The 27,441-nt window shown below is 43.0% G+C and overlaps 1 protein-coding gene across 3 annotated transcripts; it reads left to right on the forward strand.

Annotated features, from left to right (window-relative positions):
• mtm1 (myotubularin 1) lies at positions 1 to 27,157 on the forward strand. 3 transcript variants are annotated; one of them, XM_086285423.1, is made up of 16 exons: positions 1 to 32; positions 7,896 to 7,971; positions 8,708 to 8,780; positions 8,860 to 8,954; positions 11,877 to 11,987; positions 12,194 to 12,295; positions 13,090 to 13,173; positions 13,413 to 13,562; positions 16,706 to 16,891; positions 19,245 to 19,427; positions 19,560 to 19,715; positions 19,850 to 19,897; positions 20,067 to 20,159; positions 21,776 to 21,889; positions 22,663 to 22,839; positions 23,402 to 27,157. In XM_086285423.1, exons 2-16 carry the CDS (start codon positions 7,921 to 7,923, stop codon positions 23,594 to 23,596), a joined length of 1,818 nt encoding a protein of 605 aa, XP_086141549.1. In that variant the 5' UTR covers positions 1 to 32; positions 7,896 to 7,920; the 3' UTR covers positions 23,597 to 27,157. The 3 variants fall into 3 exon arrangements, with proteins under 3 accessions (XP_086141549.1, XP_086141548.1, XP_086141550.1); XM_086285422.1 differs by lacking the exon at positions 1 to 32 and adding an exon at positions 472 to 595; XM_086285424.1 differs by lacking the exon at positions 1 to 32 and adding an exon at positions 472 to 595 and having other exon boundaries at positions 23,405 to 27,157.
• Positions 27,158 to 27,441: the final 284 nt, after the last annotated feature.

Consider the following 27,441-nt stretch of genomic DNA (forward strand, 5'->3'; position numbering starts at 1 on the left):
AAACTGGCATATACAAGGAGACTGCTAATCACGTGCGTACTATTGCCAAAATGAATTAACACATCTAATTAATTGTATATACACTGTGATAATTTACAAGAACTGAACCATTTTCTTAACAGCTTATTTAACTCAGGGACAATTGCTCAACGTTAAGAACCACTATGTCTCTATTAAAGGGAGGAGATGGGAGCTGAAATGGCTGATTCATACCGGAAAAATTGGTAAAATAAATAAGCGATAATGTGAAATAGAGCTAATCTAGTAGAGTCCAAGAAAACAAAGCAAAGAATTAGACATCAGCACAATATTTAGCTTATAACGTTTAAAACTAACTGATTTCAGCTGGAGGAACCATATCTACGTTAGTATAAAACATGTATGTACATGTCAACATAAAAAACAGGCACACCTGCTCCGAATGAGGCGTGTAGGCCAAGCCGTCCGAAAACTACATTTCCCTCGAGACTTTGCGAGCCTTTGACAACCAGCCAATCCGTGCCATGACAGGCCGGCACGTGACCTAGAGTGAGTTCCTGTTGTAGCTTGAGGGAAACAGGCCGACTTTCAGCCACGGGAGAATCGCAATTTGCGGGTAAGTTGAGACATCTGGCCGGAACGAGGTCACCTGAGTATATATGAAGTGTTATTCGGAGGGCGTTGTCGCAGGTTTCCGCGCTCTGTTAATCAGGAACGCGTGAATCTCGGGGGGAACGAGCTGTCTTCCCGTGTAGGCCTGCTCTATTTCCTGGTGCACATCTGTGTCTGTTGGAATGGCTGAGTTAAAAAAGTTCATTTAAGGCGTTTCGGCGTAGCTTTGTCTGTTTCTCACTCCGCTTCCTGCTGTGCTCAGATTTTTCCATGGACGCTTCCCAGCTTTGACGCTGAATTGTAAAAAGACTGGAAGCCACACTTTGCCTGCGCTGGGAATATTTGAGCTGGTTTCGGGCACCGAAAGCGGCTCCTTGTGTGTTGTTCTGTTTCACAGCAGCTGACCAAGGCAGGAGTGAAAGCAGGTTTATTAACCCGTTATTACGCGACAATGCTGCTTCATGTCGCCCTGCTCCCACATAAAACAAAACACTTGCAGATGCAGACTGCTTTTACTAAGTAAAATGTTTCTGTTGGTTATGTTAATCATCATTAGTTGCCGAGTGGCACTCCAATTTCGTTGTACTCTGTACAATGACAATAAAGGCTATTCTATTCTAGTTGCCGAGTTTCTTAAAAGTCAGAAGCAGCTTCAGTGTTGACCACGTTCAGGCACGTCACGCGTGGAATTAACAGCTTTGTGCACAGAAATCATTGGAGGAGAAACATGGCTGTAGATCTAAACGAGCAGCCATATTTAGACATAGAAACTTTGCTGTTATGGCTGTGGGCTCGACCTACTGCGCCGGCCTCTGTTTAGAGGGATCACTGCCCACATCAGCGAGTGGTTTAGGTTATTAAAATCTTAAAAACAACAATATCGTCATGTTTTGTTTTATAAAGTGTCATTTCTTTTTTTCTTTAAAGGGATATGAAACACTAAATGCATAAGTTTACACCCTTGAGCTCTGCTCTCAAAAACTGACACAGATATAACCATCAGTGTAGCTGGATTTAAGAAGTAAGTGCTTCAAGTTTTAAAAGCATATTTAGCGCCATCTTCTGTCAGTGCGGACCCTTAAGTCACCGGTTGGTTGGTTTCCATCAGCAGACCAAAAGGTTGCATCTGTTCATCTGGATGTTTTCAGCGGGAGAAACGTTTCGTCACTCGTCCTTCTTCAGTCTCAGCTGACTGCAGGTTTCCAACCTTATAAACAGGACATTTGCACAATGACTGAAACCAGCCCACTGAAGGAACAATGGGCTGTTCATTGAATATGCAAATTGTCACAACCACTGATCAAACATTTCTCCCAGTGCTAACGTCCAGATGAACAGATTTACTTACCTTGGTGACTGAGCGTGCACTTAGACCTAGACTTACATTAGCTTATGTTAGCTAACTTGTAATAGACCCAATAGCTCAGGGGATTTAAGAAGCCTGAAACTAAAAATCAGTTCAAGGAGAGCTTTTGTTCTTCCCCGGGCTGCAACAACGAGTTTTATGTTAAAACCAAGGCTACACTGTCCACTTTTACTCTCTGTCTCTTGAGTAGGGGTTCCTCGTTGTTTGGCTAGCTGCACTGACACGCTGTTAGCTGTAATGTTCAGGTTTATAAATGAGGACAGTGTGGAGGAGAAGATGCTGTCTGAGTCACCAGACCCACAAGCTACAGTCTGACACTCGGGTTTTTCCATGATAGGCCGGATGCAGCGGTCATCCACCTGTCACCTGAGTCAAACAGGCTCTCCTCTCTGTTCTCATTTATTCAACCAAACAGCCAACAGGTGGATTTCCTCCTGTCAGTGCAGCCAGCCGAACAACGACGAGCGAATCACTGCTAAAGAGACACAGAGTGAACGTGAACAGCATATATGTGGTTATAACAAATCATCCCAGTGAAGACGGAGCTCCACATGTTTCTAAAACAGACTTTAAGCTGTTATTTGTTAAATCCAGCTAACAAACAGTGCTATACCTGCATCAGGCTGTGAGAGCAGGGCTCCATTGTGTCAATTAGCCTCTGCATTTAGTGTTTAATGTCTCCTTTACAAGTGTTTCAATTACACAGGTGTTGATCCTAAAGGACGCTGCAGAGTTTATTATTACACTGCAAAAACTCTCAGTACACAGTGATTTAGGAACTAAAGGGATTGTGTTTGTGGTTACAACTTTAAATATTGTTCATTGTCTTAATATTAGAATCATTAACACCTTAAATATGGTGCTGTTTAGTGTGTGACTGGGAAGATTCACACCCAAAATACCGACTTAAATCAGGGGCCGTCGAATCAAAGACGGACTAACCTAATATGAAATGAATGAGTAGTGTTAACACTTTCAGTCCTATGCAGAGTATTTCACATGTATTGCTATAAAACACTTGAAACATATCGTACCACAGCAGCTATTCTCATTTTCTCAAACCTACTGATGACACACTATATTTTTTCATAGGTTTTTACTTGTTACTCCACCCTGCTGTCCTGGCGTTTCACAAAATGAGGAAGCATTCACTGCTGCTGGTTTCATGTACATTTGAGTCAGAATGTTTTCGAGTCCACTTACTGTTTTGCTTTAAAACCTGGTTTAGAATGGTTTGAACACTTTGTGGTTTATTTAGTGAAGATTAAGTGTAAGTGAAACATGACTTTTCAGTTGCTGCGTCTGTGAAACGTCCTGAAAAAGTCCTAAAGGTTCTGGTATGTCCAGGAGCGCCGTGGCAGAGATCACAGACATTCCTGTATTGTTGCTGCACTTAGGCAGTGCACAGTGAAGGACCTTGTTTAGCCCTTTCATCAAACTCCATTTCACAGTCTGAGAGCAAGAGGGAAACTGTTCATTGTTTTGATGAGCTGGGCCTGCTCACTGCTCGTTAATACCAGGCAAAGCTGGGCTTGGTGGTGGCATCATCACGCTGTGAGGCTGCACACCGCAGAAAGGAGGAAGAGCATCCACAAACACACAGAGAGGAAGAATAGCTCAGCGGTGCCGAGACTCGAGTCCGCGGCACGATTTCATTTCATCAAATAAAACAGCGACACTGAGTCCTGAGGACAAGTCTCTGTCTGTGCTAAAGTGCCCCAAACTGATAGTTTTACAAAACAAACAAACAACCCTGGACACACAGATGATGTCATCTCAATCCCCCTTACAGGAGATAGAGACGACACGTAATTCAGTATTTTATACCAAGAAGCAAACTCAATCTTTGTGACACTCTGCTCTGAAGTGTTAGTTGAAGACGTTCTTCATTTGTTGTGTTTTCTCACGTCATATGTCAGATGTAATGTGATGATTTTCAGTAGAGTTTAGTTACATTCTGTCTCTGTAACACAGCTGTCAGTGACTCAGTGTAACAGAGAAGGTGGCATGTCTCTAATAGTGGGGTTTAAGATTTTAACTTCAAGTCTTGTTGTTTTCTTTGAACGCATTTGTTGAAACTTATTCACATGATTGATTTTTGAAGTCGCAGGATTAAGAAGGGAGAGTTTCTTTACTATCTTGATTCACAATCAGTGTTATTACATTTTTCATTTTGACTTTTGGTTTTGAGTTGAATTTGGTCTCAGTTGGTTTCCTGAGTCGATTTTCAGTTCAGTTTTTATCTAAAAAAAGAAAAGAAAGAAGTCTCAGTGCTAGTTTTAGTCTTTCGGGCATGATTGTATCTAGTTTGAGTTTTTTCTTTAGTTTCAGTTGTAGTAAGGATAATAACCCTGCTCACGACACACGCTCGTTATCAAATTAAGACTGTTCGCCACTCAGTTTAATTCAGTTCAGTTGTAATTATCTGGCGCCAAATCACAACAACAATGTGCTCAAGGCACTTTATATTGTAGAGTAAAGACAATAATAGAGACAATTCCAACAATTAAATGACCCCCTGTGAGCACAGGAAGGAACCTCCAGCAGGACCAGTCTGCAACCAGTGAGGGTTGAGGGCAGGGAGCTGGGACAAAAGAGACACTTATGGTCCCAGTATGCCCACTGCATCAGTCTCTTTGCCTGCAGATGCAGACTCACAGTCAGTTGTATTTATACCTGCTGTTAAGGTGCCATTACATCATTTGTATGTGACTCAAACACATAAAACACATAAAACACATATGTCAGACTCAAGATAAAGGAAAGAGCCAGAGGAGGCAGCGCGTACAAGAGGAAACAGTCTGTGAGGTCGTAATCATGCTAAGACCTGAGCTCCTCAACTAGACGACACCAGTTATTTATATCTTATGCTAGTTTGCTGTAATCGTTATTTATATCATAAGTCTTGCACATAGTTTTAATGGCTGTACTGCATATTATCAGTCTGGGTGTTAAACTAAGCCTCACAGCGGTGCGATGTCACTGTTTCCACCTCCATTAATGCACGTTGTTGCATCCTTGGATGCAGCATCCTTGAGTCTTGCAGGTCTGCCGCTTGAAACCTTTCGATGACGCCTGACAGCAAAAAGGTGGTTTTGATGTACTCGAGGTCAAATTTATATATGTAGCACATTTAAAACAACAAAGTTGCTGTACACTGAAATGATGTAGTTCTAAAAAGTCTGCACAAAAAATTTCAGAAAAATGTAACACAATACTTAACATTAACATAAAAAAGTAGAAAAAAACAATTTAAAATTTTATTTTTGGACAAAATGCAACCGTCTATGATGATGTCACAGCGAGAGAATAAGTGTTTTAATAAAGATTTACATGTGTGCAGTGTCTGAGCTGTGCAGCTGTGGCGTGGTATTGATTCTGTAGCTCTGGTGCTGTAGATGCAGGAGCTCGATCACCTCTCTGTTTTAATCTGGTTTCAGGATTACTTAAGAGCATCTGGTTAGATGACCTCAGACCGCGGTGATGTGTGCATGCTTTCTAACGCCTGTTAAGAGGCGAGCTGCCACATTCTGGACTAAAGATAAAGATAACTGTTCAACACCAAAGTTAAAGTAGCCCAGGCGGCAAGTGCTAGAAGCATGAAGAACTTTATTTTCAGTTCCTTCTGTAAGAGGTGAAGCTTTACTTCTTCAGTGACTCTGAGTTGATAAAAACAAACTGTCGTGATGACTGTTATTTGTTGGTCCATTTTAAGAAACCTGTTAAAAGTCATGCCCAGATTTTTTTACAGCAACATGACTGTAAGGAGCCAAAAGACTCACAAGAGTCATATTTACCAAAGCGTATGAAATCGGTCCTTCTTTCATTAAAATGTAGGAAATTTATCCTCATCCAGGACTTAAAGTCACTAAGACAATTTCAGCTGAATGGGCATAAACACCTGGATGTCACGGCAAAGAAAGCCGATCTTTTCTAAAGATAGAAATTAGAGGCAACACGTACAATGAAAAGAGAAGTGGGCCCAGAATGGACCCTTGAGGTACTCCACAAGTGAGTGATGCTCCCACCTGTACAAAACAACTTGTGTTTGTCAGGTCTGATTCAAACCAGGTCAGAACTGTGCCTCTAATCCAGTTTCATGTAGAGCTGAGGTAGAAGGACCCGGTGGTCCACAGTGTCAGAGGAGGATGTAGAAGCAGCGACTTTAGAGTTGACTTTCTTTGTTTCTGTGTTTGCAGACGATCAGTCGGATTTGACTCATTTAACAACTGAAGTTTTACTTTAGGGGAAACTTGAAATAGATTTCTTTAACAGAGGTGATAAATAATGCTCACATTTTAAATGCTGCATGTGATGCATTTATATGATTCTAGTTCTGATTTGGGAAACTGACAGACTTCAAACCTGTGAACCAGCCTATAAGTAATTTATACTTATGTAATTACAAGTATTTTACTTGTGTTTAATTAATTTCATACTATTGTTACATTTCAAGTAAAATAATAAAATCTTCCCTTGTGTGTTGTCATGCAGTGCAGTGGATAGATGGTATCTTTGCTCACGCTTTTGTTTGGCGTCCCAGAAATGTGCAACTTGTGTAGCTACCAGTCCAATGCGACTGAACACGGCACTGAGAGAAATGTTGGTAGAGAGGCTCAGTTACTTTAATCAGCTGCTTAAATCTGACATTTTTACTGTGCTTTCTGGCGTCATGTCTTCCTGCCTTTGTGGAAACATGTTTTTGACGCAGGCTGATTGTTTGTTGGAGGTAAGTGACGTAGCTCTGCAGTGCAAAGAGTTTAACAAAATGTTTTTTCTAACATTTAGATTGCATCAGTGAGTGACCTGATAACAGGAAGTGCTGCTGAGTGACAAGACCCAGCAATACAGCTAATGCACATTAGCTCACTGCTTTGTAAATGGTACATGGACTGGTTCTTATATGGTGCTTTCTTACTCTGAGCACTCAAAGCGCTTTACACAACCATGTTTTCTGTGCTCTCTATCTTTCCATCTAACGTTCACACATTCCTACTCTGATGGATGCATCCGAGAGCACCTGGGGGTTAGAAACTCGCCCGAGGAAATGGAGCAGATAGGGGTTGAACCACCAACCTTCCAGTTCATAGGTGACCTGCTCTCCATCCTAAGCTACAGGCCTGTCTCTTAAACAACATATTATACAGGATATCACCTGAACATTAACATTTTAGTAGTCAGTGTTTACCCAATAGGTTCACTGTAATCTAGAATGCTCTCCTCATACAGTTAGGCTAAGATTTTGGATTATGCTAAGTAGAGCTGCAGCTATCGACTGTTTTAATGAGTTATTTAAATTTTCCTTATTAATGAGCAATAATAAATACTCAAAGTAAAGGCTGGTGTTTAAAAACAAACTGGGATTGGCTTCTATTTTAGAAATTGCAACGTTTGTTTCATCAAACATTTTATTTTTTTTATAAATGCAAAAATATAGAAATAATCTCAAGTAGATTCAAAGCCAAATAAAAGACAGGTGCTCTGTCTTCTTGGACGGTCTGTTTCTAGTCGCTCGCGTTGGCGTTTCCATGGTAACAGTGGCGCCACAGAGCCTTGTGTGAAAGCAAAGAATCTGTGTTGAACCATCTCAGCCCTTCAGTGTTTGGTTTGTCCTTCACTTCAGCTGCTGCCCGGTCGTGGCAGACTGCTGACCCTCTGCTGCAGATGTCTTTGTGTTTGGAGCGTTCGTCCTTTCCACTGTCACCAAGTCGAGTCTTTACCGTCCAATTACAAGTCTTGAGACGATCGTTGTTGTAAATTGGTGTTAGAAAAACAACATTTCATTTTATTGAACAGTTATTAGGATATATCAATTTTACTGCAGGAGCAGTATTTGTGAAAGTCCTGTTCAGGTCCTGGAGCTGCGATCAAGGTTGCTAGCATCTCATTTTTGGCATCATGAACAGAGAGCCCTCACAGTCCTGTCTCTCTTCCTCAGCCTGTGGAAACTCCCTCCCTCAGCAATGGCTTCACCTGTTTCAGTGTACAACATCTTAGAGTCACACACGCCCCCTGTAAGTATGCGTTTGTGTGTCTGTGTTGTGCATTTGATTGTGTCAAAGGCGCTTCTTAAAAGATGTAGAGTTCAGTGTGACACAGAAGAAGCCAAATCTCTGTTCCTGTGTTCTTTTTTTCTGATCTTCTATTACTGTGATAACTAACTGCCAGTTAGATGAATAACACATTTAACTGTAACTACCGCTGAAAAGTTTTAGAACAATTATTCCATTGAAGTCAGTCGAGTCACATGAACAGTTTAAGATGGTACAAAGGTTAGAAAAAGGTAAGTTTACACAAACAGACTGATACAAAAGGTCTTTCTCAGGGACAACATGGGCTAACAGTTTAAAGCTGCTCTGCAGCAGTGCAGAAGCTGCTGCTCCTACAGCTCCAGCCCCCTCTGTCTGCAGTAAGCAGTGCTGGACACACTGTGGTACCAAAGCCTCGTCAGCATCAGCTGAACAGTGCTGTACTGCAGAAAGTAGAGTGATGGTGCAAACATGGCGAGAAAATCTGTGAAAAATCTGAAATGATCAAAAACGTTTCACAATATTGTCAAACAGTGTTTGTATATAAACAATGAGCAAACTTACAAACTCATCAGGTGACTGACTGAATGTTAATAAATGAGGGCGGGGCTAAATTGCAATAAAAGCTAAAAATCTTTTGTTATTTTAAACATTGCTTTTGGCCGATTTGACATCGTTGCAGGTTCAAACCAGTCATGTATGTTGATATTGGTGTTTGCAGACCCGCAAAGAGTCTCTGAAGATGGAATTGTTATCTGACGTGTCCCTGCTGCCTGGAGAGGAAAGGATTACTGGTGAGTCCTGTGCAGCTGATGAATAAGACTGTTTGCTCCACAAGTTTCTCATATTCTGACTCTTCTCCTGTCTTTCCAGATAAAGACATAATCTACATCTGTCCGTTCAGTGGAGCCGTGAAAGGCAAAGTGTTGATCACCAACTTCAGACTTTACTTCAAGAGCTCAGATGCTGTAAGTGTGTGTGTGTGTGTGTGTGTGTGTGTGTGTGTGTGTGTGTGTGTGTGTGTGTGTGTGTGTGTGTGTGACAACTCGATTAGATTAGACACCGTATCTAACACCATCGCTGTGAAGCATCGCTGAGTTTTTTCTGAGTTTTCTTGTTATTGCACTTTTGCTTTGTTCAGCTGTTACAGACTAAGTTTAGCATTTACCACCTTTATTTATAAGCACCTTAAAAAAACCAGGGTTCACAAAGTGCTGCACATATACAAAGAGCATAAAGACAAAAAGAGAAGAGGCAGCTTTGGAGCAGCTACAGCGAAGCACGGTCACGGGCCAGCAGGAGGTTTAAAAACACATAAAAGAAGTTTAAAAAGGATCAAAGGTGGAGTGAAATGAAAATGGGCTGATGAGCTCAGACTTTTTTGTTCCAGTTAAAAGATGCGCTGCAGCTTTTGGAAACTACCTGCAGACGTGCCACTAACTCCATCATAAAGTGTGTGACTGTAATCCAGCCTGGATGCAACAAAGCTGTGGGTTACTACCTGAAAAAGCTGCCTTGATAAAAGGCTTTATTTTGGCGGACCGCCTTAAATGGAAAAAAAAGCAGCAGCTGTGACGTTGCTTTCAAGTTTAACGTCTGCATCCGTTTTAACTGTGATGACATACTGTGATAGGGAACCAACATCATACTCAGAAATGCCACCAAACCCATCACTTCTGTGTTTGTCTTATTAAAATGTAAAACGTTCAAAATATAAAGGCTGGATAAAAGCGCCACAGTCTGTCGACGGTGCGGCACGAGGAAGCCTCATGAGCCTGGCAACACGCCGGGCGGCTCATGACGTCACCCTGATGTGACAGGAGCTAAGATGAAGGCTGCACAACAACCGCTGATATCTGCGGCGTTTAAGCAGCCTTTGCTGCCCAGTCTGACCGGGCTAAAGATGCAGACGTGAGGCCACGATTGGATATCCTGGCGTGCGCACACTTCAGTGACAATATCGTCCAAGCATGTATGAGCAGCAAAGTCTAAAGTTATGGCTGAGCTGTCCCGGGTGCTTCTGTAGCCCTGACTACAGGAGGGCGGACCTCCAGGGCAACGGGAAGCCATGTGACCGCGACCGCTCGTTACATCACAGCGTGAGATACGTGAGATACGCCCGACGTCGCACCTTAATTTGTTTTTATATAAATGCTTGGAATGAGTCTTGAGTTGAATGTTATTTAATGGGCAAAAATACTTAAATAAAAAAAATGGCAAATTAAATTTTTATTGTCTTTTTTCATTTTTTGCTGATCTGAAAATTGATCCGTGACTTAAACCGTGATCCGTGATACGAGTTTTGATTTTGGGACCAGTGTGGATGCTTTTTGTGGACGCTGTGAGTCGTTTTGCTAGTTTTACATGGTGAATTTGAATGTGTGACATGTTACCAGGTAAATATAGGCATTATTGTGTGTTGTTATTGAGTCTATATTTATAACACGAGTATCCGTTGCTAATTTTGTAATTGTGTGTTTACAGTAAATGTGTTTATTTTCCAGTTATCGTTGTTTCTCCTGCTGAGCCAGTTTAGCGTCACGCTGGAGCCTCTCCCAGCTGTTGAGTAAAACACCAAATTGAAACTGAGTGATATTAAAGATGAGAGAGAGTTAATAGCTTTACAATAAGAGTCACTGGACTCATCACTGTCCTCGGTGAGTCCAGTGACCGTTATGTCGTCTGCAAACTTTACGTTTTAACAGTGAAGTTATTTGTGTAGAAGGGCACACGATCGAGGACTGAGGGGTGCTAGTGATTTAGATGTGATTCTCCCCAGACTTCAACTTTCTGTCCGTCAAAAGTTTGTGAGGATATAACAGATGAAGCTGAAACAGGGAGCGGAGTACTTTAGGGATGAAGCGCAGTTCTGTGTCGACAGCATTGTCCCCGACCTGTCTGCACACAGCCTACAGGTGGTGTCCTGCAGGTATCACAGAGGGCTTCTTGGTTACTGGAGTGATTGTTGAATGTTTGAAACAGGAAGGAGCCAATGTTGAAGATCAGTGTGAAGACTGGCCCATGATCTGAGAGTGTCCTTAGAGTAGATGGGTGAGAGTGTGGCAGGGGGAGGTGGTGAGGCAGCAACACTGTCTGCTAATCATCAGCATGAATGTTAGTAATCAACACTGTGAAAAACTACTTTATCCTTGGAGAAGATAAAGTCTTTACGCTTACAGAGATCATATGAAACTCACAGCATTAGTACCAGGAACCGTTCTGTGGTGGACAGAAAACTGAACAATTCCTACGACACCGTTAAACGATGTATGACTTCCTGCTCACGCCGTCACATCTCAGATTATTATAAAGTCCAGTTTTACAGAACAAGTCATTTATAATAAATGAGCTGTTGGCACAGCATGCATTATTCACCATTAATTTAGCAGAGCAGGCCGTCAGGGCAGGTATCATGTTTGGTGACACGATCACTCAAATTTTCATTAACGTTTCTGCTGTCGTTTTGTCTTTTATGGTAAGACTGGGAAAAACTGCGAGGCATGAATAAGATCAAAGTACTTGATACAATAAATCAGCCGAGTGGGTGACGTGTACGGGACAAGTGGGATCGTTACATTTGCATTTCCGTGGTCATACCTGAGGCGGAGCATTTTTTTACCTCTGCTAAAGGCTCGTACCTGGAGCTTGTTTTCAGGATCCTAAAATGTTCATCAGTTTGAGTGGGTGCCAGTGTTTCTCTGCCTGTCAGGTCACAGGGACGAGCTGGGAGGGTCCTAAAGTTTGGCATAAAGTTTATTCCACTGCATGCTCTTAAATAAGAGCTGTGTGTGTATCGTGCATTGTTTTTAATACACGCTGGACCTCGCGTAACAGAACAGCTTCCTGTTGCTGAGGTCACATGACTATATTTGTCATACTTTGTGTTGCAGGATGTGACGGTGACGCTGGACGTTCCATTGGGTGCCATCAGTCGAGTGGAGAAGATGGGTGGGGCGTCAAGCAGAGGAGAAAACTCCTACGGCCTGGATATTACTTGCAAGGTGTGTGTTTAATGTTCAGAAGTCATTTGCTTTTTTACAGTTACTGGATTTTTATTTAAAAAGAACACAAAGTCTCATCTCTGCCATCGCATACATGTGCTGGTAGCTTAAAGTGTCACAGCAACACTTTCTTTTAGTTGTGTCTGTTTTGCAGGTCTTACATGTTGTGTGTTGATCGTGAAGTGTTTGATCTGTTCTGTCACCAGGACATGAGGAATTTGAGGTTTGCCCTGAAGCAGGAAGGCCACAGCAGAAGAGATATTTTTGAGGTTCTCTTCAGATATGCCTTTCCTCTGTCACACGGTCTGGTAAGAAACCTTCTAACGTCTGCTGCTGCTTTACTTGGTATGTGGAAAAAGAAGAACACATTATTTTGACAGAGCCTAATAAACATTATGGGTTTTAAATAGAGCATATGGCTTCTGCTCACCCCAACCAATCACAGCAGATGGCCCCGCCCCTCCCTGAGCCTGTCGGAGGTTTCTTCCTGTTAAAAGGGAGTTTTTCCTTCCCACTGTCACCAAAGTCTTGCTCATAGGGGGTCATGTGATTGTTGGTCTACCTTACAGTATAAAGCACCTTGAGGTGACTGTTGTTGTGATTTGGTGCTGTTTTTAAAAATGTTGTTCCAGCATTTCTGAGGCTCTATTTTCAAATTGCATCATCTAGTAAAACTACAGCAGGTTCTTCTTTGGCACAAACACTTACAGTGATGACGGCTTTAGGTCTGAGCTGATTTGGAGGCCGTTGGAAACCACAGTTTGTTAGGCGTCTGATAGCTTTTATACAAGCCTGTAATATTTATTTTCACGGATATTAAAGCTTGAACGTGAAAAAGAAAGCAGAATTTTCATTCAACTTTGAACTGACCTTTCATGTTTCTGGTAAAAACTAGACCAATAAAGCCCCTTCATTCGTTCTGCTAACTGCCTGCTGTCCAAACCAAGAGTATTATAACATCGATGGGGCTTAATATTGAAAAACGCTCCCTGCTCGTGTGCTTTACTGTTACAATGGCTGTTCTAATGGATGTGCTGCTGTTTCTATAAGACCGCTGTATACAGTAACGTCTGACACGTTTCTCTCTTTTGCTTCTGTCCAGCCTCTTTTTGCGTATTTGAGTCAAGAGAAGTATGCTGAGACTGGCTGGACCATCTACAAACCCGTAGAGGAGTTCAGACGGCAGGTAAGAAAGACAACGTGCGCAGTATCGGGGTCCCAGGACAAATGCTCAGGACAATAGGAATGGCAGTGTTTTCTATAAGGGCTGATAATCTGTTTTTATTGAACCACAGTAAGCGAACGCACCCTCAGAAGCCTTGATGTTAAAAACCTGATGACCTGTGAGGTCTGATGCTTCTGAACAGTCAGAGCTGAGTTTGAGTTTCAAAGAAATGAGTCAGTAATGATCATTATCTCTTCCAGGGTTTACCCAACAACAAGTGGCGTATATCATTCATCAATAAGAGCTATGATCTGTGTGACACCTACCCCACTGTGCTGGCCGTACCCTACAAGAGTAAAGAGGAGGACCTCCGAAAAGTGGCTGCCTTCCGGTCAAGAGGACGAATACCGGTGAGGGCAATACTAAGCTGTCAAATATAGGAAAGACTTTTTGAGTTAGACCAGATCTTTGAACGCATACCGTGCTGTACTTCCTCATGGTGCTGTAGATACTGTTACACACTTGTACTGTGTTTCTGAACAGGATGAGCTGAGTAGTTTAAGTTTGCATTTTAAAAACATTTGCATTGTCAGTTGGTGTGTAAAATTACCAAAGCTAGTGTTAGGAGTCAAACTGGACTTGGTTCTTCACCGTGACAGGGCTGCTATCTGACATTCAGTAATAATGAAGCAGGCAAAAGACATGTATTCATGTGTGTTTCTCCTGTTTTGGCTTCCCTTCATTGGCTTCCTGTTAAATCCAGAATTCAAAATCCTGCTCCTCACATACAAGGTCTTAAATAATCAGGCCCCATCTTATCTTAATGACCTTGTAGTACCATATCACCCTATTAGAGCACTTCGCTCTCGCTCTGCAGGCCTACTTGTTGTTCCTAGAGTATTTAAAAGTAGAATGGGAGGCAGAGCCTTCAGTTTTCAGGCCCCTCTTCTGTGGAACCAGCTTCCAGTTTGGAATCAGGAGACAGACACTATCTCTACTTTCAAGATTAGGCTTCAAACTTTCCTTTTTGCTAAAGCATATAGTTAGGGCTGGACCAGGTGACCCTGAATCCTCCCTTAGTTATGCTGCAGTAGGTGTAGGCTGCCGGGGACTCCCATGATGCATGCAGTGTTTCTTTTTCCCTCACTCTGCATTTAATTATTAGTTATTCCTATGCTTTCACAGTCTGTCCTGTCCACGTCCTCCTTTTTTGTGGTCCTTCTGTTTTACTTCTTTTCTGCAGTGTGAAGCTTCTTAATCTTCCCTCTTGAACTTTGTTTCCAGACCACCGAACCTCAACCTGAGCTGTCCTTCTAATATACTCATTCCTAATCCTGTCCATTGTGGTCACTCCAAAGGCATCTGTAACTCCAGCTTGTCCTCCTGTCTTTTTTCTCTTTTATGTCACAGCAGGTCTCACTACCATCTTAAATCTTCACTTTCAGTTACGCTGCCATCTTTCACTTCACTCTGACTGCATGCTAAAAGCTTTTTTGACCTTGAGGTGCAAGAAAATCCCAACAACAGCTGCTGTAGTTGGTGCTATATACAGTAAATTGAATTTGCCTGCACAGTTCATTGATGGTTGACCTCTGGTATTTAAACTTGTCGACCTTCACTACCTCTTTTTCTTGCAGCTTCACTGTCACACCTCCCTGCTCCCACTACAAGTCACACTGTGGTCTGTAAATATCACAGTGTGTGGAACCTCCCGCCTCATCTGTCACCCCGTCTATTACCAAAGCTCTGCACATCACTATTGTTGTTCAATACTTTGCAAAAATACTTTGCAGACCCTGATGCTGTGTTTCCAGCTTGGCTGTTACTGTAGCCTCCTGCAGCTGCTGCTCTACTGGGTTGAGATTAAGGGGCGTATCATGTCACTGAAGAATAACCCACTTCTCTGGCTTTAGCAGTCTGCTTTTACTCATTATAAATTTGCACCGTGAAGTACTTTCCTATCATTTTTGCAGCATTTGGCTCAATCTGAGCAGAAAGTATAGCTGTGTACATCCCAGAATTCATCCTGCTACTCTTGTTAGCAATCACATTATCAGTAATCACTGGTGGCCAGATTACACTGGCAGCTATAGATACCCACCACAGCATTGCTTAAGTGATGCGTGTTAGCTGATGGGCCTGACTATATTCAGTGGGCCCTGGCTATAACACGGTTCACTTTTTGCAGATTTTTTTGGGGCAGTTTTGCATACTTTTTTTTTTTTTTACTGCGTACTGTGTTCTGCATCCTGATTGGCTGTAGACCATCATGTAGCATCCAGAAGGCAGAGAACGATGCTAACCATCACACAGAAAGTTGGACTTCTGGACATGCTTACTGTATTTCCCGGATTGTAAGGCGCATTAAGCGAAACAAAACAGTCAAACTTTACTCAACTCATTCGTCTTGCTTCCTCTGCTTCCGTACCAGTGATTCATTAATGATTCATTAATGTTGAGTTCTCTGGCAGCTGCTCTATTCACTTGTTCTGGACCTGAAAACAGGGTTTGATCTTTAGTTTCATTCTTTAATACTGGACTTATGTTTCTACCAAGGTTTGAACTTTGAGAGTGTTTAAACAAATGTTCATGCCTGTCTGAGAAAAGTCTATAAAGTGTGTAAAATGGGGTTTTACAGCCTAAAACATCTATAATAATTGTAAAAAATAAAGTTCACTACTTTGCAGATTTCACCTATCGCGGGTTGTTTTTAGAACGTAACTCCGGCGATAAACGAGGGACCGCTGTACTGTGATTTCTGCATTTTCTTGGTTGTCATTACTGACCTGTTTGAGAACTTCCATTGACTGACCATCCAATAACATTTAAAGGTTTCCCCTGGTTTCCACACGTTAGCTCCAGATTTGGTTCAGTTACAGTTTGATGCAGGAAGCAGAACCCAAGACAGCCAATACAGAAATGACCTGTTTGTTTGTTTTTGTACTGGAAGCTTGCAGGCTAAAAACATCCAGATGTGCAGTGGAAGTCCAGACGGGTATTTTGTGACATGCAGATTCTAAACACAACTAGAGCTTGAAAAAACAAAGGGATTGTTTCAGACTGAACATAATGGGTTTGACTTGTTGACATAGTTTGTGGATATTCAGATGTTTGAGGAGAAAAGTTTCTGGATTTCTTGAAGTTTCTTGAAGACGTTTCATCTGAGAAGCTTCTTCAAATGGTGGAGAGTCCCAGATTTTAAGCCCTGTGGGTGTGTCCCCAAGAGGGTCATGGACCCCCTATTGATCCTCTGCCTAATCAAACGAGCCAAGGTGTAGGTCACAATCAGCCAAGGTTTCAGGTGAACCCATCGTGAAACCTGGCCCCACCCTATCATGTGACTTATTGAGGTCAAAGGGCCCAGGATGTGAGTGGACGTTAAGGCGTCTCAGAACTGGATTATAGATGGCAGACAGTCCAGATGCTTTTCTTCCCAAGCTCCTTAGACTTCAATGACCTGGATGACTGAGAACCTTCACAGACAGATGTTCTTAACATTGACGCTGTATCATAAAGTGTTGTGTAAATCCTTGTTACTGTTGTTCTGTCTTAGGTCCTGTCATGGATCCACAGAGAGAACCAAGCAGTGATCGTCCGCTGCAGTCAGCCTCTCGTTGGCATGTCTGGTAAAAGGAACAAGGACGATGAACGCTACCTGGAGCTGATTAGGGAGGCAAATGATACCACCAAGCTCACCATATACGACGCTCGTCCCAATGTCAACGCAGTTGCCAACAAGGTCAGAAGGAAAAGAAAACATCAGCGCAATCCACGGGCATCATTTGCAACATTTATCTGTGAACTACTAATTTAATCAAATTTAAGACGGTACATCCAAAAACTATTCATAGCACTTCACCTGTATACACCATATATACACTGCCAGTCAAAGGTTTGGACACACCTTCTCATTTAATGGTTTTTCTTTATTTTTTACTACTTTCTACATTGTAGATACAAACTGAAGACATCACCTATATGAAGCAAGATATATGGGATTATGTAGTAAAGACAAAAGTGATAAATATGTCTTATAATTTAGATTCCAGCCTTTGCTTTGTTGGCAGCGCTGCAAACCCTCGGCCTTCTCTCAGTGAGCTTCATGCTGTCGTCACCTGACGTGTTTCCCCTCACAGGTGAGCCTGTCAGGGCTCATTTGCTGAATTTCTTGCCTTCTTAATGAGGTTGGGACCATCAGGTGTGTTGTGCTTTGAATGTGTCCCCAAGTGCTGTCACAAAAACCATCAAGACCACGATGAAACTGTCTCACATGAGGACGCCCCAGGAAAGGAAGAGCAGGAGTTCCCTCTGCTGCTGAGGATACATTCATCCGAGTCACCAGCCTCAGAAATCACAAGTTAACAGCAGCTCAGATCAGAGCCCAGATAGATGCACACAGAGCTCCAGTAGCAGACACATCTCTACATGTTCAGAGGAGACTGTGTGAATCAGGCCTTTATGGTCAAACAGCTGCTGAGAAACACAAGGAGTGGACATTAGACCAGAGGACATCTGTGCTTTGGTCTGATGGGTCCTGGCCTCCACAGTCACCTGACCTAAACCCAGTGTGGATGGTTTGGGATGAGATGGAGCTCAGAGTGAAGGCAAAGGACCAACAAGTGCTCAGCATCTCTGGGAACTCCTTCAAGACTGTTGGAAACCGTTTCAGGAGACGACCTCATGAAGCTCATGGAGAGAACGCCAAGAGTGAGCAAAGCAGGACTCAAAGCAAAGGCTGTTTGGAAGAACCTGAAATATCAAACATGTTGGAAGAATCTGAAATATCAAACATGTTCTGAGTTGTTTACTACATAATGTCATGTGTTCATTCATAGTTCTGATGCCTTCAGTGAGAATCTACAGTGTAAACACTCGTGAAAATAAAGAGGAACCATTAAATGTGTGTCATACAGTTTGACTGGTTGTCTATGGCAGTAAGGTGATATATTTAAAAAGTGACACAGTACAAATAAGATTCAAACCACAACATAAAACGGACAACTACTAATGGTGTCGTTAGCCTGGCTGCAGGCGCCGACACTCAGGTTTTCCTCGTTGAGTCATCACAGTCACATGTAGGATTTTCTAACTTGTTCTTTCTGACAGTTTTAGCAACAGAATCAGGGTCTGATGGTGATGATGGGCGGATGCTTTGTTGTGCCAAAGATACTTGCTTTGAGCACTGTAGACTCTGTTATTATTCCCGTTATTGTGGATGCTGGAGCAGACGCTGTGAAGGTGGAGCAGTGGTGGAGAAATAGAGAAAGGTGGGCTGGGGGGATAAAAGTGGAGAAATCTCCATCTGCTGCATCTGTAACAAAAGACTCACAAAACAAACATCAGTTACAAGATTAAACAGAGGTCTGCAACAACAGACTGCCACAGGTGGACCCAGGAGACCTGGGCCAGTGCAGAGCTGCAGGGAGGAGGACCCCACACCACCACCTCACCTCTAGTCCAGCCTTCTGGTCCTGGGTGTGTCTGCCTCCCAGCGTCCTAGGTCCAAGGGCCCCAACACCAGTAAGCCATTCAGTCAGCAAACTCTCAAATACTCTTGAACCTGCAGCTGGATCTGCACAGAGGAGGTTGTAGCAAAGGCCTACACTGCACTGCTGACACGCTCACTTTTATGCTGTTATGGCACACCAGCTCCGCTCTGCTCATATCTGTGAGTCCCACCTGCTCAGGTATTAGAAGAGGGATTAGCCACTGTATGTATGATGCTGGGTGATCTGTGATATAGTGGGGCAAAAAAAACACTCAGCCAAAATGAAACAACAATAAAACATTTAAAAAACAACCAAACGTCCTATAAAACGCCATTTTTGTGGCTACTTCCATCACACTCTCTCTTAACCTTTGTCTACCTGAACCTGCTGCGACACAATGCTAATGAGTCTAATATAACCAGCGACAGGTTATTGGGATAATAAATATTTATTATGTTGGAGGATGATCCCTAAAAGAGTTAAAGAGCTCTGTCATCATTAGTCCCAAACATTAACAAAAGTCTCTTACCCAGTTAATTCCACTGATACTGTTATACACATCTGTGTAGAGATGCATGCCCACTGTTTGTGCCTCCTCCTCAGGCCACCGGAGGAGGCTACGAGGGTGATGAGTACCAAAACGCAGAGCTCATCTTCTTGGACATCCAGAATATCCACGTCATGAGGGAATCCCAGAAGAAACTCAAAGATATCGTCTACCCCAACGTGGAGGAATCCCACTGGCTGTCCAGCCTAGAGTCTACACACTGGTTGGAACATGTCAAGGTGAGAGGTTTCTACATGCATTTGATAACTGCGCTCAGAAGAGTAGAAAAGCGCTTCATAAGAAACAGTCCATTTACATTACCTTGTTATAATAATGTATTTTTATTGCATTGTGCCAATCCTTGTACTCAGCTGGTGTTGTCAGGAGCCATCCAAGTTGCAGACAAAGTGTCCAGTGGGAACTCAGTAGTAGTTCACTGTAGTGACGGCTGGGATCGAACTGCACAGCTCACCTCTCTGGCTATGCTGATGCTGGACAGCCACTATCGCACTCTCAGAGGATTCCAGGTCAGTCGTTTCACCCTCGTGAACATGAGCTTAGACATTCACAGAGGATATGAGGAGCACAGCGGGCTTTAATTTCATCACGATGTCTGTTTGATATTTACAAGTTGTGATTTTTTCATCTGTGTCTTTTTTAGGTTTTGATTGAAAAGGAATGGATCAGCTTCGGCCACAAATTTGCCTCAGTAAGTTTTTCACCATCTAGTTTCTGAAATATATTCAATCGCATGAGTTAAGACGACTGATCAGGAGGAAACGTTTCTGATCTGTGTGTGTGTGTGTGTGTGTGTGTGTGTGTGTGTGTGTGTGTGTGTGTGTGTGTGTGTGTGTGTGTGTGTGTGTGTGTGTGTTCAGAGGATAGGACATGGTGACAAAAACCATGCCGATCAGGACCGATCACCCATCTTTGTTCAGTTCATCGACTGTGTGTGGCAGATGACTAAACAGGTACGTGCAGCGCTTCAGTCGTCTCACTGCGTGAATGTAGGAACGTAACAATGTTGCACTTTGTAGTTAAACAGCAGCTAGCAGTTTGTAGATAACCCCTCAACCCGACACCCTCCGTGGCTGGTTTCCTGTGACAGTCGTAGCAACACTGAGCTTGTCAACACAGGAGCAGGCTCCTGAATCAACATAGACTAAAGTAGGTAGGTACTCATGGAAGAGCAGAAGGGCTTGAACAGAGATGCCACAGCTTCCTCTTCCAGCTCTTCTTTTGGCATAACAGGTCTTCCAAGCTAGTCAATAATCAAGTGTGACCGGGGTTTAACTTGGGGCCTCCTCCCAGTTGGACGTGCCAAAAATAGCTCAGTTAGGAGGAGCCAGGAGTCGGTCTAATCTTCTGCCTTTTTATTTAGAATCCTGGCTCTACCCAGAGCCCGACTGAGCTCCTAAACATATCGCTGAGAGAGATCCCAGATGCCCTCCGACGGGCATTTCAGGCACTCTTATCTGCCTCATTCATCATTCTCCTTCTCATCTCAGCCCCTACCCATCGTCTGTGGCCACTGACAAGAACGGGACAGTAAATTCACTAAACGGACCTCTTCTCTTTCCACCACTGCAGACTGGTATCGAGTGTCACCATTACTGCAGACCCAGCAGACACTTTGTTAAGCTACCACTCCCTACTTCTATCACTCATCTACTTTTGTCACTAATGAACAAGACCCACAAATACTTTAATGCGTCCATTTAGGCCGGCATGCATTCCCTTCCTCACGTGGGCACGCCACTCATTTCCAACTCCCAGTCTGCATACTGGAGCTGGAGCTGTCACCCGATGAAGCTAGCGGCACCATATTTCCAATAATATAGAGCAGACCCCTGAACCCGACACCTCGTGAAGGGCCGATAACTTGAGAACAGAGCGTGTCAGTTAACTCTGTTCATGCTTAGTTTGAAACCGGAGCCCCAGGAGGCTCGTCTGCATCAGCAGCAGAGGCAGCATTTCTTGAAGACGTTTGGACAAAACAAATATTTCGGATGAATTTCATTACAGATTGTTGTATAGTTCAAATATGAATGAGAATAAACAAAGAGTGCAACAAACAACATAACAGCTCGTTACAGAAGAAGAAGATTCAAACTGAATTTTGGCTTCGTTGAGCTAAAATCATCATCGATCGTCACTGAGAGCTCGTTCCTGTTGTAAGTTGAATGTTTGTCTGCCTCTCACGTCTCAGTGGGACTGTCTGTATAGATCAAACCAACAAAGGTGGTAAACAGCACTGTGAAACCCCACGTTCACCTCCTCGGCTGTTTGGCTGCTACGCTCTGGATTTCACTTTATTTCAGCACACTATGAACTCTTCTCAGTCCAGCTGCACAGACCAACCAGCCGCCTGCTGGTTCAGGCACACACTCCCCCACTCTGAGCTGCTCTGGTTAGGCTCAAAAATACTCAAAATGCTGTTTGACTTCATGCATTTGACAAAAGAGAGAAGGAAACATCCCAACAAAAAGACAGGAACACTGCTAAATGTTTGTATGTTCACTAACGTTAGGATGACACAGTCTCAGATTACTGACTCAGTCTTTGAATTGTCACTCTCACCTCTTAGTTCCCTACGGCCTTCGAGTTTAACGAGCATCTCCTGCTGACGATCCTGGATCACCTCTACAGCTGTCGCTTCGGGACCTTCCTGTACAACTGCGAGAGCGTACGAGACCAGCATGTAAGAACACCTGCACATATAACATGTACATGCATGCAAAAATGCGAAAATTGTGTCCTCGTAATACAGAGTTTGGCCCAATGAGAGTTTTTACTGCCTCTCAGACTTTAAGGCTGACTGGATGCTGCCGTCAGTTTTGTCTTCAGCAGCTGAATCACATGTTTCGTTGTGTTCGGGTCAGGTGACTGACTTGGCTGTTGTAAAATACAGAATTTCTTTGCCTTGTGAAACTCTCGGGTGTCCTTTGAAGAATGCTTTGGCTCATTATCCGTTTCCATGGTGAAGCATCACCAATCAGGTTTTCAGTATTTGGCTGAATCCATCGTTGCTTCTGTCAGCATCCATGTCAGCCGTTAACAGCAGTGACTTGGTTCTCCTGGCAGCCGTACCTTCCCAGCCATCACCATGTTTGCATTTAAAATCAAGAACTTTCCTTTTCCTTTAGTAGTAGTCCATGTCCAGGTCATGGATTTGGCAACTGCTCGAGGTTTTGCTGTCTGTCTGGAAGGTTAAGTTGAAATCAAGGAACTATGTATAAAAATGTCTGCAGTTAATGTGATAAGAAATACTTTATTTATACTCAAAGTTCGGAAGTTAGTGTACTACAAAGCATGGAAATCAATGCAACAAAATAAATACAGTGTTACAAAACAAAATCACTAAGAAAGTTAAAATTACACAGACAAAATGATCAAAACTGTGTCACTGTCCACATACTTATGTCGTGTGCTTCAGCTACAAGTGTTTGACACTGAAACTCTTCTGTGGTGCAGGAGGTGAGGTCCAAGACGGTGTCTCTGTGGTCTCTGGTCAACAGCAAGGTGGATATGTATTTAAACCCCTTCTACACCCCAGAATCTGGCAGGGTTCTCTACCCTGTTGCCAGCATGCGCCACCTAGAGCTCTGGGTAGCGTACTACATCCGCTGGAACCCACGCATACGACAGCAGGTAGGACTGCTCTTGTGTTTCCTATAATATGCTGTAAGCTTGCCTGGATAAACATGTGGCCGGCTGCACAGGACTCCAAATACTGTATATCTGTTATCTGGATTCACTTACCAGATAATGGGTATCTGGATATCTCAACCTCAGAACTCTGAGATCGCAGCACAGAAACAGCTTTAGTTACAAATGATTGTCTTATGGCCTCTGACGGTGGACTCCTCTCTGTGTTAGACCTCAGCGCAGTCTCCTTCACACACTGAGGTTAATTATGGAGTTCCACAGGGTTCAGTGCTAGGACCACTTCTGTTTACAGCATCATCAGAAGGCATCGTTTACATTTACAGACAGAAAGACCTGACGAATGATTCTTTTATAAATGTGGTTCATTATAGTAACTCTGTAACTGACTTTATAGAAACTCTCCTGTTCTGAGAATCAATATTCAAAGCAAATGCTGCAATATGGAGTTTCCCGTGTACAACCTGTGACTTTGCATGCGTGTGCGTGCGTTTGTGCGTGTGTCTGTGTGTGTCTGTGCATGTGTGTCTGTGTGTGTGTGTTCCAGCAGCAGAGTCCAGTGGAGCAGCGCTACAAGGAGCTGCTGGCCCTCAGAGACGAATACTTGAAGAAGCTGGAGCAGCTGCAGCTGTCCGACTCGTCCACTTCCTCTCATCTGGCTAACAGCCCCACCCCCAACACCACCTCCTCCTCCACCTCCACCCCATCACAGCAATACACACACCTACAGACTCCTCTCTGAGGGCTGGTGACGCACTCGCGCATGCACAGATATCAGAAATACTTGCTAACTTGCACTTACACCTTCTTCAGTTTGATTTGTGTCTTGCACATGCAGGGAATTAATTAGTTTTGTGCAGCCCTAACTGTTGAACAACAGAAAATTGCGAATAGGTTTTAGATTTGATGGCGCTAGTGTTGTCTAACTCTAATACCACGTGATGGTGATTTATGCAATATGTCACAGTACAGCCTTGTCTCGAGACTTTTCTAAACACACTTTTCAGACAGTGAAGCCTTAAACACACTGAGCAGCTTTCAGTCCAAGGGCTCGAACACACACACACACACACACAGGACACACACCGTTGTGTTCATTCAGGCAGATGAGCAGAGCTGAAGTTCAGTTTTATCCTGTCGTGATTACACAAGAAATTTTACCTCAGGTCTTCTTAGGAGAGTTTAATGAGCTCCAGCCACACCCAGTTTACAGAGGTCAGCATGCAGGGCAAAATAAATGAATCAAGGTAAAGACAGGTTGCAGGTTGCAGGCGTAGCCAAAGACTAAGCTGTCACGAGTCAAGGTCGGTTGAGCAAAATCAGGAGACTTCCTGTTTGTTCGATTCGGGTTTAGCGTCAGAAATAAACTGATGTGCATTTGACAGAGAGAAAGCTGCTGTCTGTCAGCTGGCTCCTGCCTGCGTCACAGCTGTTTGTGTCCTGTACCAACAAACAACAACACTTTTTACACTTCCTGCTGCTGAGTTCTCTATCCTGAAGGCGTACGGTGATCCGAAGCGCAGCAGACGTAGAGTTCTCAAGTGGACGGCGGTTTAATTTCCAGCTACATGTAAATATTGCGTCTCGTTTTGGGGCATTTGGGGTTTTTTAATAGCTAAGGAGGAAATCTGGAGCCACGTATGTTTGCCACTGCTATATGCTACATCACTGAAAGCAAATGCAGTTCTAGCCAATGACTTTGGTTGGAATTAATTAGCATGATACAGGATATATTTCAGGTGCTCGAGAGAGTAAAGGAAAGTCACGTGGTGCTGGCCTCTGATCCCGATCACTTCCTGTATTTAAATGTTTTCACTAAACACACAGAGTACAGTCCTGGCCCATCGTGGTCTCAGCGTGCTAACATGCTGGTCACCAACTCGAGAGCAGGGTGAGTGAACACTGAGTAAAGCCTCCTCTGAAAGCACCTGTGCCTTTGGACGCCTGTTTCACCGCTTTGTAATTTTTTGTTTTGGTTTCTTTTCTCCAACAAAGATCAACTCATTCCAATTACATCGAATGATTAAAAAAAGGTTACTTTGCTCATCATGATCGTTTTTCGTTGTTTCAGGCGGGTTTAAAATTTCTACCTGGGATACGTATGAAAACTGTCCAAGCAGCATGTTCAGGTGCTGTCAGCGTCCAACTCGGATGTGTGGGAATGTTGGCAATGTTTTTCTTATTCGCACCAACTGATTCTAACTATTTGATATGACGTCTTTATCACAGTTAACACAAACTGTGATGAATGGTAGTTTGTTACAATCGCAGTGACTCCTCCACTTTATTCCAATCATCCAACCGCGGTGACGCATCGATTCTGGAGCGCTGTCATTCTTGTTGCCAGGAAATCGTAACACGTCAATCACGTTGTGTTACTTTGGCAGTGCCAGCTGTGGGGTTTGAAACCAGTCACTTCACTCAGCACTGGATGCAGATCTCAGCCTGGCAGTGTTGCATTGTGGGAGGGGAAACTGGTGGAAGTCTTTGAGAGGGATGCAGGAAACAGAAGTAGATGACGCCTCGCGACGATACCTTTAGCAGCATAGTCCTATAAGTTCTTTCCTACAAACAGTTACATTTAACAATCACAAACATATAAATGTTACTGTTATCAGGATTCTCACTACAGTGCTCATCCATCATCGATGAAATTATGGATTCATGGAAAAACTGACTCTGTTTTCTTCCACGTCACACAGACCCACAAACCCTGCACAGGTCATGTTCTCCTTTTTGTTTCTTTACGCTCTAAAGTCGATTGTCTGATGTCTTCAAAACTGGAGTTTGAGCCCATTCTGCAGATTTCTATTACGATCGTAATTTTTAACGCGCGTCGATTCATGTCCAGATTCTGCCTTGGATCACCTTCACCTCTACAGAGAGACTTTAGCTGCGCTGTATCTTATTTGAGATGCTTTTAGAGGCAAACAGGGTCTCTGCTAGTTAACCCCAACCCTTCCTCAACTGACCAAGTTAACTTCCCCTCATGCTTAACCAGCTCATGTTGCAGCGTGTAAAATGTTTTCCTTGTTTGATTTTAAGGAATCTTTCAGCCATGTAAAAGGTAAATGGGCTGATGCTGTTTTATTCTACCTGAGCTTTATACAACAACATGTTTATGCCAGTTTACTACAAAACAGGCTGATCATCAGTCCAACAAAGACTCACACAGTTTTATTCTAAAGTCTGCAAACCTCACTGACTCTCTTTGTGTTCAGCTAACCCTGCTGCTTTTGTGCTTTGACTTCATAGCCAACCTTTAGCTTGTCAGTGCAAAGCACTTTCCTGCATCAGCTTTATTTAGCCCCTCTGTTTCCCCAGCGTGTCCAAAATATGGCAAAAAAATCAGAGTTACTGAAAGCACCTGGAGCGAATCGGTGATAAACCTTTAGAGTGTCCAGCCTGTAAATGCACATTGTGTAACAGCTGTAGGACACGGCGAGTTCTCACATCAGTTTCCTGTAATAAGCTTGGAGAACTTGTCTTGTGGTTTTACTGTTTTTCTAAAAGTAGCTCTAACGTAAGAAGGGAGAACATACAGCAACTGTCAGGATAAAAGAGAATAAACTACCTGCATGTGTGACAAATTCCAAAGTTGAACCTTTTCTGGAAAAGCGAGGCAGTGCAAGCTGATTGCTGTGTGCAAAGAGGTGCAACGTGACCCGAAGTATTTGGTCTGACCGCGGAGGCAGAAAGAGACAGAAGTGTGTGTGTTGGGCTCTTGGTTGTATTTTGGGAAAAACAAATGAGAATCTATTTTTTTTTTTACTTTGTATAAGCACCATGATGTAATGTAATTACCTCAATCAAAACCTATTTTACTGTCTAAAGTTCTATTGTTGTAAAATACAAATATTTTATGTAGTGTAAAACCTTACAGTTTTATAAAAAGGAAAGTAATATTGGTTCAGAAATTGTTGGTATAAATTTTGGATTTCTGCTCCATCGGTTCAAAGTGTTTGGTTTTATCTCTGAGGGCATTTTTTGCTTTGTACGTGCGAACCCAGGAGGAGGAGGAGGAGGAGGAGCGGCATCAGGCCACCAGCTCCGTGTGGATCCTTGACTCTGGTCTGTGAGACGTCCTCTGCCATTGTTCATTTCAGTTAGACGCTTTCATTTATGTAGGGGATTGTAGTTTGAGGGGCTTGTGTCATATTATAGCCAGCTTTGTAATGAATACACACAAAATGTGTACTAAACAAAAGGTGAAATCTGAAAACATTTCACGTGTTTCTTTTAATTGGTTTGTTGAAAGGCTCATTTTCTGTAAATAATTCTGATTAAATTAATTTAAAGTGTTCTGGCTGAGTGCTGTGTGTTCATTCAGTGACTGCAGTGTGTTCAGTTTACATCAACAAATACTAAATATTATCTATAACAGAAAAAGATTTGTATCCATCCAGATCCTTCAGGCTGTTCTGCAGTGTTTACAGTCAGTGACAGTCTAGCATAGAAAAGCATTACGAGTAGAAATAAAGAAATGTAGGGTTGTTTGTTTCAGCTGAGCTGGACAATCACAGACGGGCTTTTTCTACAGTTTGAACCAAAGACATGCTGTGAAGTTCTTCCAGCTTGCTGTGCTAA

Source organism: Aulonocara sp. 'chitande type north' Nkhata Bay, linkage group LG3 (assembly GCF_057382095.1).
Source record: "Aulonocara sp. 'chitande type north' Nkhata Bay isolate Kocher_YH1m ecotype deep benthic linkage group LG3, A_spYH_male_GT1.1, whole genome shotgun sequence".
Lineage (NCBI taxonomy): Eukaryota > Metazoa > Chordata > Actinopteri > Cichliformes > Cichlidae > Aulonocara > Aulonocara sp. 'chitande type north' Nkhata Bay.

Bases quoted from the DNA above. Each gene is read 5' to 3' on its own strand.
- mtm1 (XM_086285423.1), top strand. From the start codon at position 7,921: ATGGCTTCACCTGTTTCAGTGTACAACATCTTAGAGTCACACACGCCC. The intron at 8,955-11,876 runs GTAAGTGTGTGT...TTTGTGTTGCAG, and splicing joins ACTTCAAGAGCTCAGATGCT to GATGTGACGGTGACGCTGGA. The intron at 12,296-13,089 runs GTAAGAAACCTT...GCTTCTGTCCAG, and splicing joins TTCCTCTGTCACACGGTCTG to CCTCTTTTTGCGTATTTGAG.